General features: G+C 40.1%; 1 protein-coding gene across 1 annotated transcript in view; it reads left to right on the forward strand.

The window, feature by feature from the left end:
* The window catches only part of tmem132e (transmembrane protein 132E), a 204,008-nt gene that overhangs the window by 55,388 nt on the left and 125,786 nt on the right, over positions 1 to 22,834 (forward strand). Inside the window, exon 2 of the mRNA XM_034098851.2 lies at positions 18,705 to 18,845. Coding sequence (XP_033954742.1) covers positions 18,705 to 18,845 — 141 coding nt within the window. The remainder of the gene's footprint in view (positions 1 to 18,704; positions 18,846 to 22,834) is intronic.

Raw genomic sequence — 22,834 nt, forward strand, 5'->3', positions numbered from 1 at the left:
GCGACAGGGCTGTATTCAGCGACAGGGCTGTACACAGGACGCCTGCCAAGGTCACACCGAGTCAACACATGAACATCAAGAGAGTCGAGAGAAATGCACTCTTTCTTCGAAATCAGCGGTCAAAAATCAAAGGTGACAAATGCTGCAAATGTTTGCCCACGCTGCCTGTGGTCCGTATGCCTGAGGGAGACTTTGCAAACTCCCTCCACCCTTTTAAGCTAAAACTCACCACAAGACCCTTTTCATCTGAGCAGGGACAAACAGCCGCTGTTTTTGCGTTTCGAAAGAAGACACAATCCAGTCGAAGCAAGTACGAACGCCACTGACGTTTACACTTCTGAGATACCTAAACATAAGAAGAGCCTCTTAAAGCCCTCTCCTGTACACTGTAATTATAATGTCTCTATCTTTTACCATAGCAACAGACATGCTCTGGAGGTACAGAGAAGTCTTTTATACGGCTGCAAATATGTAATTACTCTGCTTGTTGCCTCTGTTGCGAACACTGCACAAATACAAAAAAAAGTGTGAATCTTGCCTTATAAAATCAGTATTTATAAGTTTCTCTCCGTGCAGCCCTAGAAAAATCCTCATCAAAACAACTAAATGATTTCCCTGCCTTCCACTCCACTTGTCTCTGACTGCTGGGCTGCGCATTGTTGCCTTTTGTCTCGATAAGTCCCCGTTGGCGCCGTGCTCTCGCCTGGCCTGGCTGCTCTGCTTACGATCAGATGGCCGTCCTCTCTTCGGACTCTCATTAGGTCTTGTTGCATCACTCTGACAAGTCCACACTTGTGACTGACATCGCTGCGCGGCCTCGTGTCCACATTGACACCTCTCCTGCTGCCTCAGGGCTGCATGACGAGCACATTGCACGAGCTGCTTGGGTTTCTTTTCTCGCTGAGGCCGAGCATCTCTGCGCTGTGTGCTCATGCTGGAGTTAGCGAGGCGGTTGTGGGACGTCGGGGACCCGTGAGGTGCCGGGGAATGTCATCATGCATGTGGAACAAATCGAGACAACATTTTTTCTGTGTCTTTTGTGTCGTCATTTGTGCTAATCAGTAACCCCAGCAGCATCTCACAGACAAATGCCAAACTTGTCAGGATGTCGCGGCGCTGTGGCAATCACCGTGAAATATTTTTGCATTTTTCGATTGATCATGCTTGCTTTGCATACCGCACTCTAGGGTCCTCTTTCTAACCATGCTGTACATTATTATTCTCTTTTTCCCCAAATAAACTGTTAACTGGGAAAGGGTCTGGATCTAGCAGAGTGCGGAGGGTCTGCACCCCCCAGACGCATCCACACAGAAATGTTTTCCTCTAGTGTTTGACTGGCAGACCAGGAAACACGAGAGAAGGTTTTCGGTCTTTCCGTTCTCTGATTGGCCGATCAGGCAACATGCTTTCCAGCTCTGGCTTTACAGTTCTTTAGTAAAACTAGTGGAAATAAAATACTTTTGACCGTGAAACCAGACGCCGTTACGGAGCGTCCACACTACAGTTTCAAAAATAGCTTGGAGCTGGGCGTGTCTGGAGCTTGGGGATTTTATTCAAGCAACACGACCAACAACCAATCACATGAATCTCCCGCCCCCGACATACAGAGCAAAAAACCCCGGGGATTGTATGCGAGCAATATATATATAAACTCCCCAAACAGGCGAAAACCTACCAGTTTCCCCCACTGTCTCTGCCACCTCCCTCCATGCCTGGTTCCTCCGGTTTGTATCCCGGTAGGTGAAGAGGGTCTGGTCATACAAAACCGGGTGATTGCTACGGCGATAGTTAGTTTCTCCTCCAATTTTTTTTGAAATATAGAAATGAACGGCGGGATATCTCTCCCAGCTTAGACGCGGTTTGATTGGCTACGGCTTGAGCTGTCAGATTTTCAGAAACGGGATTTGATTGGCTGGCGCTGGCTACTCCGGCGTCTCCGGCGTCAGAAGTTGAACATTGTTCAACTTCTGACGCCGGAGACGGCGGAGACGGACCGCTCTGCTACCCACAATTCAGTTCGGCGAAAAAGCGAGGCAACGTGACGTCACCCCATTGAAAGTGAATGGGCAGATTGGAGTTTTCGACACTGTCGACAGCGTAGTGTGGACGGGCCGTTATGCATCGGATGTTTACATTAATGTCATTTTGACTCTGTTTTGATGTTGGTTGAGAAATGATTTATTATTTGTTTTGAATGTGAATGCTCCCGTACACACACACCACACACACACACCACACACTGCAGCAGGAACACCATGCACATCCGACTATGTAATGGAATCACATGTCATTGGACACATAAAAGCACCATATAACTGGCACAGGACAAATACAAAAGTCTGCACTTATTGTGAATTATATATATCATCGTGGGATGGATGTTGTTGTGTCTGCAGAGTGGAAAATGTGTGTGCAGAGTGCCCCCCCTCAGAGGAACTAATGGAGCTTCTGCCTGCAGATGAGTGGGGAAATAAAAAAGGCTTCGCTGGCCAAATTTAGCTGTGAAGGCGAGGTCCTTTTTTCTGCTGGAATGCAAACGGGAGTGCAGCTAATGCCTCTGAGACATTCAAGTGCTGACATTTTCGTTGTTTATTTACTTTTCTGCCTTCGTCTGTGCATCGCTAAAGGGACAGCGGTGGAACCACGACTCCATCCATCAGAGTTTCGCTCCACAATGGTGGCACCACGAGCGATCAAATGTTTGTTTACGACGTCCCGCGCGGCACTGAAAACACGCCACTCGTGAATGCCAAATCTGTGTGAGGGCTGGCAGCGAGAGGAAGGTCCTGCTCGTTTGATCATTTGAGAGGGGGACTTGTAGCCCGATGAAATGCACAAACCACAGCGGAGATTATCTCCCAAAAAGAGAGACGGGAATTGAGGCAGAAAAATCAAGCTGTCGTCAAAATGTCTTTTGTTGGTGTGCTGGCAGAGATCCAGTTTGACCTTTCATGCTGAGTGGAGGGACGAGTTGTAATTAGTAACTGTTATTCACCCCAAAGGGAAGGACATTTTAAATGATCCTGTCATTAGTTATCTGTTGTAAAAATGTTCAAAATTAATTGGCAATAATGACGTTGTGTCTGCGTGCCATCAGTTAATTTAATTCATGACAGAACCTTTGTCCTTTGGTGCATATTTAACGACAAATTCTGTTTTATAACGTCTTGTTTTTCCATTTTGGCCACAGTTTGTGTGAAATAGCAACATAAGACATGAAAGAATCCTGTCCATTAAGACACGATATGTCCTAATCAGTCAAGCCTTTAATGATGTTGTCATATTTGTCACTAATAGTATTTCATTTGACATGATGAAAGCGTTGCAGGCTGTGATGTAAAATCACTACGTTCATGTTTTATATTCACAAAGGGTTTCCATAATCGTAGAGTTATTTATACTAATGGAAGAGTGAGTTAGGACATGGAGGATTTTACGTATTTTTGATAAAACATAAACCCCGCTGAGTGGATGGGGGTTTACTGTTTACTGAACATCAACCCCTCGACATTAATTCCTTATGTTTCCAAAAGTAACTTTCTCTCGTTATGTGATAAGAAACACCTGACTCCCTATTCTTTTTACTTGAGAAATGACATTATCACACATCACCAACGATGTATTGCATGCATGTGTTTTTATACAAGGAGGAGATAAGTGAACTAAGCCCGAGTTAAAGTGGCACTGCAGCTTTTCTTCATGATCTGAATAAGTCCTAGAATAAGAAGCTTTTAAGGTGAAAGCATCTCTTTAGTTCAAAGGAAACGAGAGAACATTTTTATAGTTAACCCAGAGGTAAAAAGTCCATTCCCCATTTCTTACATGTTTCGGCATCCTCTTGATGAAGACACAGAAAGAAAATGCCCGTGTCCAGACATGTAGCATCACGATAAAATGTATTTGTGCTTCTCCTGGCACCCTAAGGTCTTCTTAAAGCGGGCAATGCTCATTGTCTAGGTTCATATTAGTGTTTAGTGTCTCTACTTTAAAGAGTCCTCTCCTGCTGGTGTTCAGGTGTATATCAGTATGTAGTGTCTCTACTTTAAAGAGTCCTCTCCTGCTGATGTTCAGGTGTATATCAGTATGTAGTGTCTCTACTTTAAAGAGTCCTCTCCTGCTGATGTTCAGGTGTATATCAGTATGTAGTGTCTCTACTTTAAAGAGTCCTCTCCTGCTGATGTCCAGGTGTATATCAGTATGTAGTGTCTCTACTTTAAAGAGTCCTCTCCTGCTGATGTCCAGGTGTATATCAGTATGTAGTGTCTCTACTTTAAAGAGTCCTCTCCAGCTGATGTTCAGGTGTATATCAGTATGTAGTGTCTCTACTTTAAAGAGTCCTCTCTTATGTGCTTATATGGTGTCTCTACTTTAAAGAGTCCTCTCCTGCTGATGTTCAGGTGTATATCAGTATGTAGTGTCTCTACTTTAAAGAGTCCTCTCCTGCTGATGTTCAGGTGTATATCAGTATGTAGTGTCTCTACTTTAAAGAGTCCTCTCCTGCTGATGTTAAGGTGTATATCAGTATGTAGTGTCTCTACTTTAAAGAGTCCTCTCCTGCTGATGTCCAGGTGTATATCAGTATGTAGTGTCTCTACTTTAAAGAGTCCTCTCCTGCTGATGTTCAGGTGTATATCAGTATGTAGTGTCTCTACTTTAAAGAGTCCTCTCCTGCTGATGTTCAGGTGTATATCAGTATGTAGTGTATCTACTTTAAAGAGTCCTCTCCTGCTGATGTTCAGGTGTATATCAGTATGTAGTGTCTCTACTTTAAAGAGTCCTCTCCTGCTGATGTTCAGGTGTATATCAGTATGTAGTGTCTCTACTTTAAAGAGTCCTCTCCTGCTGATGTTCAGGTGTATATCAGTATGTAGTGTATCTACTTTAAAGAGTCCTCTCCTGCTGATGTTCAGTTGTATATCAGTATGTAGTGTCTCTACTTTAAAGAGTCCTCTCCTGCTGATGTTCAGGTGTATATCAGTATGTAGTGTCTCTACTTTAAAGAGTCCTCTCCTGCTGATGTTCAGGTGTATATCAGTATGTAGTGTCTCTACTTTAAAGAGTCCTCTCCTGCTGATGTTCAGGTGTATATCAGTATGTAGTGTCTCTACTTTAAAGAGTCCTCTCCTGCTGATGTTCAGGTGTATATCAGTATGTAGTGTCTCTACTTTAAAGAGTCCTCTCCTGCTGATGTTCAGGTGTATATCAGTATGTAGTGTCTCTACTTTAAAGAGTCCTCTCCTGCTGATGTTCAGGTGTATATCAGTATGTAGTGTCTCTACTTTAAAGAGTCCTCTCCTGCTGATGTTCAGGTGTATATCAGAGTTTCAGAGTTGACTTTTAAAGGCTCATTTTTCAGGCTTTTAGAAATCTGGTATAATATATAAAACGATATAATGATGCTGACATTCTATATGTTTCTTATTACGTGCATTTGTAAAATCAGTGGATAAGTTGAAAAACAAGTACCGTGTATGTAGCCAAAGCCTGAAGCCTTTGCACACTGAGCCATTCCGAGTAGAGCTCCCCTGTTGTTCAAAATCGATTGAAAACTCAAAAATGAGCCACAGGGTGAGAAGGGTGACATGTTCCTTCACAACGATCAACATGGACACTGAGTCGCTCCCACACACATCACCCTGCTGCTGGATATCAAACCCAAAACAGCATTCAATTCAAAATAGTCCTGGATGAACTCTCCATCTCCTCCTGCGGGTTGCTTTTTGTTGGAAATATATAATGTCGAGCTGTTACCAGAAACCTTTTTCAAGATCTTCAGTAGGAGGAGCCTATGTTATACGATGTAGAATATTGTCAGCTTTACTCTTTAAAACGCTGTGTCATCGTCTTGTTTTGAAAAAAGATAGTTAAAAAGACATTTGATGCAAATGTTCAGGGTTCATATCAGTATTTTGTGTCTCTACTGTGACATGTCTCCATTTTCACCCTCTGTCTGAAACCAGAGCCCAGTCTGCTCTGATTGGTTAGCTGGCCGGCTCTGTTGTGATTGGTCAACCGCTAAGAGATGTCCCGCCCCTTTGTCTATCACCTCACATGTGTTGGAGCGCTTGCCAATAGAAATGCGAGATTTACGTGATGATGTCACTGTTTTGGAAACAAAGGAGTCCAATGGAGGCGTACACGCTGGGACCTTAGCCTTTGCAGACCATGTACACGCACAAGACCCCATATGACAGGAACGGGAAAACCCCAAAAAGCATAATTGAGCCACTTTTACTCCCCCGTATTTCCTCTAAGCTTTACCATCCCCTGAAAGTATTTTCAAATGCTAAAAAACAGCTCTCCACGAGCAAATGGCATCATTAAAAGTTCCAACTTTGAGGGTAAAAAGCATCAAACTGCAGATAAAAATAAAAGTGCTATAATCGCAGTGTTTAGCATGGTAGTCCCTTACCTCAGCATTAGATGTTTTCGGTGAACGTCTGCTATAATTATCGGGCTTACTCATCTCTTCTGTTACAGTGTGACTTTATTGTTTGTATTAATCACAGAGCTCTGTAAGGCTGGAACAAAGCAGGGCGGATGGCAGGTTAACACCAAGGCATTATGTCTGGTTGTTTTGTAAGGAAGTGTGGGTGGTTACCAACTAGGAATCTGCGGTTACATGCCATGCTTAGAAGACATATTTACCACGGCATCTACAAGAATAACATCCCTTCGTCATGTGCAAACTAGCAGTTTGTTATCTGCTCAGGGATATTTCCCCAGCTTCTCCTATTCTAATTTTCACAGCCTGCCATTAATAAGTCTGTCTCTGGCAGGCGTCCCTGTCCCGCCTGGATTCTCCAGCTGCACGTTTCCGGGGGGAAACCTCAAAGCTGTTAATGTTGTAAAGATAAACACCATATATATCAAAGTGCCGGAGATGATTGATAAGATTGCCGCCTCAGATCGGAGGGTGAAGACTTGTTTGTCACTCCAGAGGACATTTGATGAAACCATTAAAGTGCCAGGGACATTAGTGGTTAGTGACATTTTCAGGAAGAAGATGGGCGGCATATAAAGTGTTCTTACTTCCATCTTGTATGGCAGTTTGGTCGGATAATTAGTGTTGAGGGATCTTTTGTAATTTCCTCTGGGAATTAATAAGATATATTTTCAGTGGAAATTAACCAGGTTTATTTGAGTGCAATAAAGGTCCATGCACTTTAGATAATATATTCCCTTTGTAAAACTTGAAAAGACTCTGAGTATCAACACTTTCTGGCTCATACAACTTTAGATAACTGTTACCACATAAAGAACTGAACGTAACCCTCCTATTGTCTTCGTCCCCCCCCCCCCCCTTACTTTGGTGTTCGAGGTCACATTTGACCGGTCCTGTTTTAACTGCTATTACATTAACACAGAAAACATTAATCATCACCAAATGTCATTAACCACCCTTTCAAACTGTACATATTGTATCAGAGTACTGGTACACATGAACGACTGCAGTAAATATACAAAGAACAGACACTGAACATGTATTGCTGTGCCAGGTGTGATCCATGTGGGGGGAGGGGCACATAAGAGCGGGAAATGTATCAAATGGTTATGTGCGTGCGTGCGTGCGTGCGTGTGTGTGCGTGTTTTATCTGATCTGGATGGTTACTAGTTCCTTTTCTTTATGGCGGTCATGTTTGCCCGGGAACACCATGGTGTTACAAAGTTCACTAAATCATCCAAAATGCAATGAAAGTGGTGATCAGCCATTTTATATGTTCAAATGTCTCCTGTGAAGGATACCATGAAGCCTTGATGCACTCGAATGTAAAACAAAACAGTTATGATGATGAGAGTAGTGAATCGGTCAGATTTGACCCGAAGACAACAGGAGGGTTAATATGTTAATACCAAGGTTACGTATCAAATATACATGTTTTTCCTTAACCCTGCCAAGTATAAACGGTGTGATAAACACATACATCCTATACAGTATGCATATGTACTTAAGACTATTAACATGTTTATTCACAGTCACAATTCAAAATAATAAAAGTCTATAAGTCAGTTTCAATATGTTGTCGAAAGATTCCAGCTGCTCTGCCTCTGGGGACGCTTTCTTCACATGTGCTCAATAAATACTCTTTAAAAAGCCCATTAAAGAGAAATTAAAGACTTCAGAGCAATGATTTAATTCTGGTTTGCATATTTTATTTATTAACAGCAGAGCGGACAGTTAAATTAAATCGCAGTCGATATTAATTCTGCCAGCAAATGTCATAAATGGGTCATGAGGACGTCGGTGCCCAGAGAGAGGTGTCCAAAGAAGAACATGGAGACTCTGCAGGCTGAACAAAGAGTCAAGGATGCAAAGACTGAAGACCATTAATCACAAAGATTTACACAAAAAAGGAATTTGCTTTGGTGTCAAGTACCATACGTAAACACAGAGAGAAATTAAGATGCAAAAATAATGTCTGAATATAAATTATGAGGGGTATAACTGTGCAGTTTTTAAAGAGTGTTAAAAATACTAGATGACATATTTATTAAATGCATGTTGATATAACACACATGTCTCAAGAAGGAGTTGAGAGTCCAGACAGTTAAGTGTTACATGTAGTGTCTTAAACACCAGTATAAGTGTAATGAACATGTACAATGTGCATTTATTGGAATATACAGAATTTGTTTCTGATGTGCTTTTCGTTCGCCTTGATTGAGAAATAGATTCAGAAGTGCAACATACAATACACTTAAAGGTGGGGCATGTCATTTTGGAGAAACCAGCTCGAGTGCGCTAGAATTTGAAAGTACACAACCGGAAAACATCTGCCCCTTCCGTCAGACTTCCTCACAGAGCCCCTCCCCCAACACACACGAACGCGCACATGACCAATGAGGGCACGAGATAAGTGTGTGCCCCGATGGAAGGCTGACAGGCAGGTAGGCCATCCAGTTACTTTAGCCGGGCCGGCTCACTTGATTGGTCGTGCTTTTTACAGCGCCACGGCTTCCACAGATGACATTTTTTTTTATGTATTTATTGCAGGGTTGCCAACTTTGGGTACCTGGCTGGAGTGAGATTGTGATATCATGGGTTTAATTACACATATGCGCACTAAATGACTACTATCGTGTCAGCAGCGGGACCTTAGCATATATATAGGATATATATGCGAATACACAATATTGGACACAGACAATAAAGGGCACACAGTTTCATTCACTAATGAAAGTCAAACACATGTTTGTTTCCACTGTTTTATTGTGTGCCTGATAAGCAATTCATTGACTTATCGTACGATAAATAAAAATGAACTCCATAACTTTTCTGACCTCGATACATTGCCATTTACATGAGGATGTGACTAGCAGTTCGAAAGGATGTACTTGAATTATTATTATATATTATCATTATGTCAGGGGTCTAAAATGGTCATACAACGGTGCCGATAATATTATCGTTTATCGCAATAATTTCTGGGAAAATGTATCCAACAAAATTAATTATCGTGAGAGGCCGATACATGAAACACACACACACAAACACATCTACAGACTTACTCCAAACTGCCAAACATATTAATTAACACTCTCTCACTCTCATATACTCTTTGACTCTATTTTGGCCGAGTAGAACAATAAGCAGCAGACTTTTACTTTGTTATCATTTCTACTGGACCTCAGATCTGCGCATGCGCAACACGGGTCGGGGATTGACCAACCGGATCCCACTGCTCTGCTGTCTGTTCACGTTGTTAAGAGTGGTGGGGGCGGGGAGGGAGCGGATCGACAGCTTGAGCAGCTGTCGACTCAACATTGTAAATAACCAACTAAAAACGATCACCGGTTCATTTTGTTTTTGGCGTGAGAATAGTTTGGGCAGCCTGAGAGCGTGAGATTGAGAGTGAAAGCGTGTGTCACACGCCAGATGCGTGAGAGTTGGCAACCCTGATTTATTGTCAAAGCATTTAATATATTCATTGCTATCGGGATGTGAAGAATATAACAAGTGTTTCTGAAATAAATGACATACCCCACCTTTAAGGAACATACATACGGTAAAATAGTGCAAGTAATACAATGGAAAAGTCACATGTAGGAATAAGTCAGCTATGTACATGTAAAATTGATGAAAAAGGACACTAGTTCTTCTTCCACTACATCTAATATGAACTACTGTACGGTATAGTACATCCTGTACACTGTCATGACACATAACAATTGATCTGAAGTGTAGTCTGAAAACCCCCTAAAGAAGTAATCTTGCTATTAACGCCGATTGATCGTGTGTTGACGTCCTTCCAGATTATTCTACCACTTAACACAAGAATACATTTAAGAAACCCTGGGGAGATCAGAGTGCGGCCGCTCAGAAGTCTCACCTGAGGCGGGGTGACCGAAGCCTGGCCTGTTTAGCAGTCTGCGGGCCGACTCGCAGTCTAATAGGTGTTGCCATGGCAGACGTCTGTGTGGAATCACTAAGTAATAGCTCTGTCTTCTCTGAAGTGGCTCTCGCTGACTCTCTGAGCAGCAGCAGCGGCGGGGAATTGGCATATTCTGAGAATTTGGACTGTGTATTACCGCGGCACGGCTCGTCCATTTGCAATGCTCTTTCATTAATCAGCATTAACTCTGTTCAATGGGAGCCCGGTTCATGTTGCACTCCCACGGGTCATCTGTGGTGCAAAAACGAACCAGAGTCTGTGGAAGAGGGCCGGCGTCTGATTAAAAAATATTGGTTCTGAAAAGGATTATGATGAGTGGCTGGTGAGAGTAGGTACAGTAATGAATATAAATATGACAATTACTCACCAGGGTTGCATCTTTACCAGGAGGCACACCGAGGGCGGTGATGCCCGACGATAATGTGTTATTATCAGTGTTTTTTACGACGCCAGTGATCAAGTATCAACTGGGTCACCTCTTCACTGAGAGTCTGAGGGTATTACGTTTCCCCTTTTCAACTCGCATCAAAGGCAACACGCTGCATCAGGGTTCTTACACATTACATATTTCTGTTTCATCTATCGCGGCGCCGAATCGGATAATTACTGTATTTTCTACAACGGGACGGGGGAGATTGATGAAAGACGACAATAAGAGCTGCAATAGCTGGAAATGTGAGAAGATGTTAGAACTGCCTCAGGGTTCATTTCGGACAAATAGACGTACATACACGTTTTGTACAGGAAATGCAATAGTACTCGTTTATGTGTTTATGGGTTTAGTATACAAGGATGTAGTTGGTTTCACATAGTCATGTATCGTTATTCTGTCGGATCACATTCATATCACATTTAAAAAACATGCAGCAAAATTAAAACCCTTTTGCTTTTTAGGGTTTTCCCTTTTCCTGTAGTAATAATAATAATTCCTTACATTTATTATAGCGCTTTTGCAATGACTCAAAGCGCTTTACATATACACACATTACACATATATCATACATGCAATGGTCAGATACTGTGGACAATACCCACAGAAGCAAGTTCAGGTGAAGTGTCTTGCCCAAGGACACACCGGCCTGACGCAGGGGGGCGGGAGCGGGTTTCGAACTGGAGTTCCCCAGCACGACCCCTTGATCTGATGATCGGATGCACAGACCACTGCGCCACCCGTCCTGTAGTGCGTTATAGGTTTTTGTAAAAGTTCTGCAAAAGCAAATATCCCTGAGTTCCCACACACTTATGAACATTAAAGCATGGAGACATGTCACAACACGTGCATAATATCAAATTAGCTCCAATTTCCACACAATAATGCATCAATAATACAAATCCAGTCGTGTATTACATTGTTACGTTTCACGAGAACTTTTACTACTGGTATATTTTACTATACGATTATACTTTAACCTCAGTAAGATTTTGAATGCAGAACTATTACTCGTGACACAGTATCTTAAAGTTTAGTATTGCTATGTTTCCTTACATCCGAGTTATTTCCCCACCTCTGTATCAAGTCGTGAATAAGCTGTGTAATTATAACACTGTTTGTAATGAGCTTGCATTACTCTCGTGTTAAATACTGCCGGAGAACACGGAGAGTGTGTGTGATCACATTAACACACAGATTGTGTTCGAGCTGTCTGCAGACGGAGACGCGGCTTCAGCTGAAAGTCAATTGCTTTCACAAATCACGGATGAGCGGTCGATGCAGCGAGCGCAGGTTAGCGTAGCAAATGGAAACAGCTCAGCGGGACTTCAGGACTTTTTATCCGTCAGAGAAATAAATGGGACGATCTGGAAGATGTCGCACGGGCTTCAAAACCTTCAGCCAGTCGAATGCAGATGAGACAGTTGAGAGGAAAATATGGTTTTGGTGATGCTTTCAGGGAGTGTGTCCGGAGGAAGCTGTGGTTGGGAAGGCAGTGATGTCATGAAGGGAAGAGAAATATGACTGTTTTCCTGTAAACAAAATCATTAAGATCCCCCGAGATAAGCCTGCAGGAAAGCTCTTATTTCTTTACTTTGTAATTTACAGTAGAGCTGCTCGATTATGGCAAAAATCATAGTCTCGATTATTTGGGTCAATAATTGTAATTGCGATTATTAAAAGCGATTATTCATTGACTTTGAAAACATCCATTTATTGGAGAATTTTTTTTGAACAGTTGATTACCCTGAACTTTAAGTATAATTCAACTGAAAAACCAAAAAAAATATATATATAAAAAAAAAAAGTAATAATAAAAAAATAATCGTTTTATTTCGATTACGTTGTCTTCGTAATCGTTGCAAGCCATAATCGTAATCGCGATTAAAATACGCTTAATTGAGCGGCCCTAGGTTACAGTGTATACACATATTGATTACAGTGTCAGAGTTGTTGCATATGTGAGGCGAGGTACAGCGTTAGCCAAGCACTTACCTGTGTCATATTAATAATATATAGAAAGAGATAAAATATAAAAAGATATCTAACTAGACTTGTGGTGTCACTTTTATTAATAGTGCTTAACTTTTAACGGTAATTCTGTGGCATTTATTAGATTAAATACAATTAATTTATCCCAAATTGGGATTATTTTTTGTTAAAAATGGAATGAATACAAATACATGACATACAAATAGGTAAGAATAGTTAATAATAATAAACAAATCTACCTAAACAAAAACATATAGAACACAATTAAAATAGAATCAAATTTAAAAAGGGTTAGAATACTATAATAAAATACCATTCTACTAATAATACAAACATACACGTTATAAAAGTGTGCAAACTAATATTAAGAGTACAATTTAAATGCAGTCAGGTAGTATGAGTCTGTGCAAACTAATCAGGGTTATTGAAAAATGAAAAACAGATTGTAGTCGGATAAAGAAAAGGGAAAACAAATAGTGACGACCCTCTGGAAAACAGCGTCTTATATATACATATCTTTATCATCGGTTGTTTAATATAGAAAGGTTCTAGTGGCAGTGTATGAGCTCAAGTTGTCTTCCAGTCTGGTGTATAATGAAGTGCGTAGTAGACACAGGGCAGACAAACAAAAGCCAAATATGTTAATAATTCATCTCTGTCTTGTATTTCATGAAGATGAGACCATCAAATCAATAATTTCCAGTCTCTGCATGTCTGTGGAAACCTCTCGAGCATCAGAGCTGCGGTCGGATAACCCGGATCTCTTGATACCGGGAAGAGAGGGCTTTTTGTTTTTCCCATTTACTACTACTTGGTATTCTGCCAGTGGACACCGTAATAGCACATCTAGGTAAAGTCACAAAGGACTGCTGCCACATATGGATTGATACCAAGCTGACAGAACGTTTCAAATACTTTGTCACAGCTTCTTCTTTTAAAGAGGCACGTTTATGCTAATTTCCAAGTACGGCTGTGACGATAATCGCGATATTCACATCGCGTGGATGTGCGATCTTTTTTTTTTTTTTTTTTTTAGGACTTGCGATATTAAGTAGGCAAATTAACTCAAACACGTCATGTTACAATTATTTTGCTTCTTGCTACAAAACGAAAACTTGCGCGGCATTCATGTCAGGGGTACTTGAGTGAGCAAACCACCAATCAAATCTCCAAAGCAAACGGACCCGGTGATTAAAGGTAAAAACACTGAATAAAGTGGTTTCATGTGTTTCTCCAGTTCGGCGCTGCTAACCGAGCTAGCTCAGCTCGTTGCTCTGATATCTCCAGATCCAGACGTCCGTGACTAAAATCCTTCATCCGCTTAAATATAGTTAACAAATACCAATTGTATAGCATTAAAGTTCAAGAAAGGATGGTTTGCGGGGGAAAAAACGGTCTTTTCTTCAATTCCTGTATTTTTTGATATCGCAATATACTGTATATCGCAGGGGGGGGGGGGGGGGGGGGGGGGGGGAAATCGCAATGTCAGTTTTTTTCAATATCGTGCAGCCCTATTTCCAAGTTCATATTTGTATCCTGTGTCTCGACTGGGACATGTCTCCATGCTTTAATGTTCAACGAGCTCTTTATTTTTCTCATACTGTCTGTGCAGCAGCACCTCTTTTCACCCTCTGTCTGAAACCAGAGCCCAGTCTGCTCTGATTGTTTAATTGGCCGGCTCTGTTGTGATTGGTCAACCGTTTAGATATGTCCCGCCCCCTTAACCTTAACCTCACGAACAATGTGTTGGAGTGTGGAAAAGCCCCCAAAACCATAATAGGGCCTCTTTAAAGTAGAAAGCAGCAGGATCATCATCATCATCATCATCATCATCATCATCATCATCATCCTCTGAAAACCTTGCGTACACACTCACACTCACAGATAACATATTTTCAATATTTAACTTGTGCTGTTTAAGGTTCAAGTCCAAATCCCTTTTTATCTCCTGCTGATTATCTTAAACAGTGAGTAATTATAAATCGAGGCCTGGCTTTTCTTAATAAAACGTTTTACTGTAATTACAGCTGCAGTCTCTTGGTCCTTCTCTTTATGGAACATAGGGTGATAGGTGTGCACTTCAAGTCATTTTTTTAAACAAGCTACCTCTTTTTCTTTTCACCAATTTGGACGTTTTTGTGTGGGTCTGTTACATACAGTACAACCCCCCAATAAATCATTGAAATGACAGATTTGAATGCAATACATTAGTAAGGCGGGTGAATAATTCTGCAAGGCTCAGTATATCTTGCCTTTTTCTCTTTCTTTTGAAGCTATTTATTTATGTGCTTGCTGTTTTTAGCTTTGGTTTTATCTCCTCTCAGCAGACGGGTTTGGGGACATGTACACATTAGTTATGTTCTTGTAGGGTGAACATACGCAGAGTGCAGATTCAGATTCATGTTCTGTGCGTGCTCTGTATACCGACACGCCTGCGCAGTACGTGAACATGCAGACACTCTGCAGGGACTAAAGTTATGAATGTATGTATGTGCATGCTGTTAGCGGCATATCTGTTTATGTGTTTGGAATAGATACACATGTAGGTTATTACTTACTACCGAAGGTGTAAGAGGAGAGCTGATTTGCTTTTAAATTAGCCTGTTTCTTCTGGAAAAAAAAAAAAGATTAACAAGACAAACATGTCGCTGATGACGATGACCTAAGGTTTTATAAGAAAAATATATGTTAGAGGGGGTAGGACCAGAAAAGTTTTTTTAAGCTTCTTCTTGCCCCTGTTGAACATGAACAGAGACTATCTGAAAATTATTTTTATTTTATTTTTTGTTTATTATTTATTTTTTTGGTACTTTGTTATAATTATTAATCTGAGTGAAAAAAGAGAATATATATATTATTGTTATATTTTTTTGTTTCTGACATGTTCAATAAATTGACTAAACTAACTTCTACATGTACTAAGTATTGTGTGCATCAGTTGAGTCATGTATATTTATTCACAGTGGTGCGTAAATAATTCAGTTACTTACTTAAGTAAAATACTAATAACACACAGTAGTTAGTAAAAGTCCTGCTTTAAAAACCTACTTAAGTGTATAAGTATTATCAGCAAAAGTAGAGTGGAAGTAAAAATGTTTGCAGTAAAATGTTCCCTAGATTAATATGACTTAATACTATAATTTCATGCAATATATCTTGATATTTTTGAAGGTAACATTGTTCCCTTGTGTTGAAATATATACGTAGCCATCTCGTTAATACTTATTTTCCGATATCTTTATTTGTATATTTGCATATATATAAATGGTAAACCAAAAGTAATATGATTAAGGGGGTTTCATAACTGTGATACTTATATTAGGTTACTGATTACATCTTGTTACAGATCATTTGTAATTGTAATGGAATACATTTTTAAAGTAACCCTCCTAACCCTGGTTCATTCTGTATAAACACCCAGTGGGTGGCGTCTAAATCCTGGTGCTCTTGTTAGTGAACAGTGTGACCTTAAGTAGTCCTAGCCCATGTTTCACCACTCTATCATCTTCATTCATCTCCGTTATTGATTCATCTGTGAAATTGCTTTTGCCATGACGCCATACAAGAAGGAGAGCTGCAGCACAAAGAGGGCGCTGACCTCGCCCATAAATCACAAAAAGATGGCAAAAGTACACACATCCTTTACTCGAGTAGAAGTACAGATAATCGTGTTTAAAAATACTTTGGTAGAAGTACTGACTTAACTTCTTTACTCAAGTAAAAGTAAAGAGGCTTTGAAATGTACTTCAGTAAAAAGTACCCATACCTAGCAGCTGCTTTAAAGAGTACCTGACCTCCCTTTATATCAATAGAACAATAATGTCATTGTTAGCTAATGAATGTTTCCATGCTGAACAACGGCAACATGACAACGTTTCCATTGGTCCCTCTTCTTTAGAGAAGACCAGGAAGTGATGGATACACGGATCGTGTTCCAACCAATAGGCACGCAGTGACTCTAAAGAATAATGATCACGCACCAACACACATTCAGACTAAAGGAACCAGCTGTTTGGGAAATGAGAGAAGTAGAAAGTACAGGTATTTGTGTTCAACATGTGAGAAGTAGAAAGTACAGGTATTTGAGTTCAACATGTGAGAAGTAGAAAGTACAGGTATTTGGGTTCAACATGTAAGAAGTAGAAGTACAGGTATTTGAGTTCAACATGTAGAAGTAGAAAGTACAGATATTTGAGTTCAACATGTAAGAAGTAGAAGTACAGGTATTTGAGTTCAACATGTAAGAAGTAGAAAGTACAGGTATTTGAGTTCAACATGTAAGAAGTAGAAAGTACAGGTATTTGAGTTCAAACATGTGAGAAGTAGAAAGTACAGGTATTTGGATTCAACATGTAAGAAGTAGAAAGTACAGGTATTTGAGTTCAACATGTAAGAAGTAGAAAGTACAGGTATTTGAGTTCAACATGTAAGAAAGTAGAAAGTACAGGTATTTGAGTTCAACATGTAAGAAGTAGAAAGTACAGGTATTTGAGTTCAACATGTGAGAAGTAGAAAGTACAGGTATTTGGGTTCAACATGTGAGAAGTAGAAAGTACAGATATTTGAGTTCAACATGTGAGAAGTAGAAAGTACAGATATTTGAGTTCAACATGTGAGAAGTAGAAAGTACAGGTATTTGGGTTCAACATGTAAGAAGTAGAAAGTACAGGTATTTGTGTTCAACATGTAAGAAGTAGAAAGTACAGGTATTTGAGTTCAACATGTAAGAGTAGAAAGTACAGGTATTTGAGTTCAACATGTAAGAAGTAGAAAGTACAGGTATTTGAGTTCAACATGTAAGAAGTAGAAAGTACAGGTATTTGAGTTCAACATGTAAGAAGTAGAAAGTACAGGTATTTGAGTTCAACATGTGAGAAGTAGAAAGTACAGGTATTTGTGTTAAACATGTGAGAAGTAGAAAGTACAGGTATTTGGATTCAACATGTAAGAAGTAGAAAGTACAGGTATTTGAGTTCAACATGTAAGAAGTAGAAAGTACAGGTATTTGAGTTCAACATGTAAGAAGTAGAAAGTACAGGTATTTGAGTTCACATGTAAGAAGTAGAAAGTACAGGTATTTGAGTTCAACATGTGAGAAGTAGAAAGTACAGGTATTTGTGTTAAACATGTGAGAAGTAGAAAGTACAGGTATTTGTGTTAAACATGTGAGAAGTAGAAAGTACAGGTATTTGAGTTCAACATGTAAGAAGTAGAAAGTACAGATATTTGAGTTCAACATGTGAGAAGTAGAAAGTACAGGTATTTGAGTTCAACATGTAAGAAGTAGAAAGTACAGGTATTTGAGTTCAACATGTAAGAAGTAGAAAGTACAGGTATTTGAGTTCAACATGTGAGAAGTAGAAAGTACAGGTATTTGTGTTAAACATGTGAGAAGTAGAAAGTACAGGTATTTGGATTCAACATGTAAGAAGTAGAAAGTACAGGTATTTGAGTTCAACATGTAAGAAGTAGAAAGTACAGGTATTTGAGTTCAACATGTGAGAAGTAGAAAGTACAGGTATTTGTGTTCAACATGTAAGAAGTAGAAAGTACAGGTATTTGTGTTCAACATGTAAGAAGTAGAAAGTACAGGTATTTGTGTTCAACATGTAAGAAGTAGAAAGTAAAAAGTCGTCAGAAAAATAAGTAGTGGAGTAAAGTACTAATACCAGACAAATGAACTTAAGTACAGTAACGAAGTATTTGCACTTCACTACTTCCCATCTCTGGTTATTGATTCTGTGAAATTGCTTTTGCCATGACGCCATACAAGAAAGAGGGCTGCCGCACACAGAGGGCGCTGACCTCTGTGTGCGGCCTGACCTCGCACATAAATCACCCCCCTGCTAATAAAAATGGACTCACCCCATTTATTTTCTTTCCTGCAGGGTCAAAGCCAAGAAGGGGGTGAACCTGCTGGAGACCAAGTCCAGGAACGCCCAGTGGCAGGTGGGCTGGGAGATGCAGTCCGGAGCCAAGCACTCCATCACCACCATCGACGTGAGCAAGAACAAAGCAGCGAAACAGGGGTAAGTCAAACAGCCTCGAGCCTAAACACACCGTGGCTCCCTAACCAAGTAATGCCCTCGCTACCACCGCACACAGATATATTTATCTTCCTTAACAACGGACCAAAGGTCTCCGGAAAGGTTTCCTCGCCTGGAGAAGTCATATTTCACTCTCTGATTAAAGGCAGCTTTGAAATGTAAGGGATAATGTGCAAAGAACTGGTGATAAATGAGAAAATATAACAAGATCCTGATTTTTACATGGCTACTTACTAAATAATTCAATTATTTGACTCACAATATTGATTTTAAAATGGTTTGGTTGATTTTAAAATGATGGTATTGCTTCGGCTGAGAAAAAAAGAGTGAGTGGCTTCCCGTCTGTCTTCTTCTGCTGTTCCCTTTAGTGTTTACTTCCTGTGTGTCTTCTTCTGCTGTTCCCTTAACTGTTTACTTCCTGTCTGTCTTTTACTGCTGTTCCCTTTAGTGTTTATTTCATGTGTGTCTTCTTCTGTTGTTCCCTTTAGTGTTTACTTCCTGTGTGTCTTCTTCTGCTGTTCCCTTTAGTGTTTATTTCATGTGTGTCTTCTTCTGTTGTTCCCTTTAGTGTTTACTTCCTGTGTGTCTTCTTCTGCTGTTCCCTTTAGTGTTTATTTCATGTGTGTCTTCTTCTGTTGTTCCCTTTAGTGTTTACTTCCTGTCTGTCTTCTTCTGTTGTTCCCTTTAGTGTTTACTTCCTGTCTGTCTTCTCCTGTTGATTTCTCTGACATCCAGTCCTCTTTGTTTTCCACTTATTTTCTGGTTTAGCTATCAGAAATCCAAAGTGTTGTGCTTTTTTCAAAATGTATTGCTTGACGTTCTCTGATGGAGAAAAACAAACTTGGCCACAGCTGACATTACATTTACAAAATTGATATGACTGCACAGTCAACATGTTAAAATGTACTTTGGTCCAAATTACTGGGTACATTTTTAGTTATCAACTGCGTTGAATCGAACGGGGTATAAGCAGTCCAAACGGTTTAAATGATGGTTAAATATTCAATCCACAGACTGAACCTAATATCCAAGACTTCTCTCAAATCTCATAATTTGCCAACACTAGCTCAGGCTTGGATATATATATTAGTTACAATTCAAAACAGTGAAATTCAAAAGCTCCAGCTTGGTGGGTTGATGCTGAGTTGTGTGTAAAAGCGCTTTAAGGGTGGACATCCTGGAAACAGGCTATACTGTATAATTCCAGTCCATTTAAAAGCAAACGCCATTCTTTGTTAATGATCTACAGGAGATCAAATGTATACTTTGACCCCCAGCAGCGTCTCTGCTTTAACTTAATGGAGATCAGTCTCACTACATCTGCTGTTAATTCTGTCTACATGGAGCGATGAGGTCGGCGGATCTGACTGCGGGCATTAAAATACCTGAGAGATGAGACCTTGTCTGGGAGCCGTAATTATCCCAAGCCCCTCAAAGGAGTAAAAAAACCACACTGATCTCTCTCCTGTAGTTTCACACAGGACTGCAATGGACTCTGTCTGGACAGATTCTACTTCGCTTTATGTAGTGACACGAGAGATTTGTCATGTCCTTTGTGCGCTTATTGTGGTCTTAAAGTTGTGTAGCTGAGTTATGCTCTTTTTAGATTGCTTTTAGGAACACAGTCTTATGATACCAGTAAACAAAGGCCTGGATATGAAAGGGGAATATACCCATAACTCTTTATTTTAGTACAAACTGTTCTTATGGAAACACAAATCTGGATGGATACTAGGGCTGCACATTAATCTAAATGTTATCAACATTGCAAAATAGGCAAATACAATTTCCAAATCGCAGTACGCTCAGACATCACATCATCAATCAGATCATCGATCATAATATATCATATGTCCTGATCTGAGTCAGCTTCTCGAGCCGTATCTGGCCGTGCAACACTTACATGGTCCCATACTGTATGCAGACGTATTATTTTAAGCAACACATTAAGTTGACGAAACACTCAACTCAAATGTAATAAAGTCAGATCCCCTCGTGTCTTAGATGGGGCAGTATCATAAAACTGTTGTACGCTTTGAAACACGCGGTAGTTTATTTTTTAACGAGTAGTTCTGTATTCTCCTTGCAGGTGCAACTCTGTGGCTTGTATCCTGGAGTATATGTTTAAGTCATGGATGTTTAAAGTTCATATTTGTCTAATCTTAGTTTACTTTTCATTAATGAAGTATGACGCTGCGCTGTCAGTACACCTGTCCCTGTTTGTGATTGGTCAAATGTAGCTAACCCCGCCCCTTTCACGTGAACGCGCTCTCAGCTGGAGAGAGAAACCCTGGCTTGATTTACTGAGTTGATAACCAGCGTCGTGGGACCGCTTAGCGAGATCTCGTTTGTTAGGGTTAGTTAAGATTACTCAAACGTATCCAGGGTCTGTTGAACTGGCTTCGTAGTGCACAGGGCACAGGTGGCTAGCAGCGCTAATGTCAAAGACACACACATTAGACATTATATTTTTATTTTACCAGAATGCAGTGACACAAATATTTGGGAAGGCTTGTTCAATTCATTAAGCCCTGGTTATCACCAAGCCTTGGAGACGTTGTTGGACAATATTGGACTCCCTTATGTCTGAGGAGAAAGAGAACAGACAGGAAAAAGACAGACTGTCCTTATACATGAAAAACAAGTCCTTCTTTCCTCTCTTGTTTACTCCTTAGTGCAGCCTCTCTGCTATATTTAGTGACCCGTGTCATGTAATCTTTGCCTCCCTGTCACCATGTGTGAAAGGTCCGGTAGGGGGTCAAGCCTGGAAAGAGAAACAGCCTGTCACGGTGCATTTTGTCAAAAAGCCCAGCCGATTCTGTGCCCACCTCCTACCGCCAAACGGCCAATAATAGACCCTTAAAGATATCAAGTCACGGAAGACTTCATGTGTTGACGCTTTACTCCCATGAAATTGATTGGACATGAGTTTAAAGTCTTTCGATCAAAAAAATGGAACTCGTGCCTCTGGAGATTTGTGTGAATCGGTTTCCTTTACTTTTATATTGGGCTGTTTGGAGGTCAGCACGACATCTTTATTTTTGTCAAATGTTATTTTTCTTTTGATTATTTTGTGTTAAAATAAATAAATAGATAAGTAAATATAAAACTATAATGTAATAAATACATAAATAATAATATATTTTATTTATAGAGTGTGCTAAAAAGGTCACTTTACATATTCAGGGTTACATTTAAAATATAAAATTAGAAAGCAACACACATATGCAGAAAAACCTTAATATGTTTGAAACACATTTAACTACATAGGATTGTTGACTTTGAGCAGTGTTAGAACAATAGAACAATACTACAATTATACTACTTTTATGTCCGAAAAATATGCATTACTTACCTATTTAATTGCTAAATCACTGTCAGGAAGCCACACACATGCGTATCATTTCAGTTGCTTCTTAAGTTCTTTAACTATAGACTGTCAGATTAAATGGTTCTTAATGAATGTAATATATCCAACCCAATTTTCTTTCCTGTTTGAGTGGATTTGCTTCGACTGCAGGTGGAAAACATTGTTCAGCAGCCCAACACTGTACAGTAATGAGCCCAAAAACACATGAAATGTCAGGATAATTATCCCCCTAATTACCCGATGCACGCCTGGAATAAGATGGATTCCACTCCGTGTTCTCAGTTCAATTAATGTTTACATTCCCATGTCTTTTGGTTAGAGATTTCATCTGCAAACACGTAACTGTTCATTATTAAAAGCCTCCCCCCTCCTCTCTCTCTCTCACACACACACACACACACACACACACACACACACACACACACACACACACACACACACACACACACACACACACACACCATGTTTACATCACTTCAGGGGACATTACATTGACTTACATGCATTTACTGGAGACTTATCCTAACCTTAACCCTAACCAAGTCTTCACCCTAAAATTAATGATTCCCCTTATGGAGACCTCCACTTTGTCCCCATAAGG

Source organism: Pseudochaenichthys georgianus, chromosome 14 (assembly GCF_902827115.2).
Source record: "Pseudochaenichthys georgianus chromosome 14, fPseGeo1.2, whole genome shotgun sequence".
NCBI classification, from domain to species: domain Eukaryota; kingdom Metazoa; phylum Chordata; class Actinopteri; order Perciformes; family Channichthyidae; genus Pseudochaenichthys; species Pseudochaenichthys georgianus.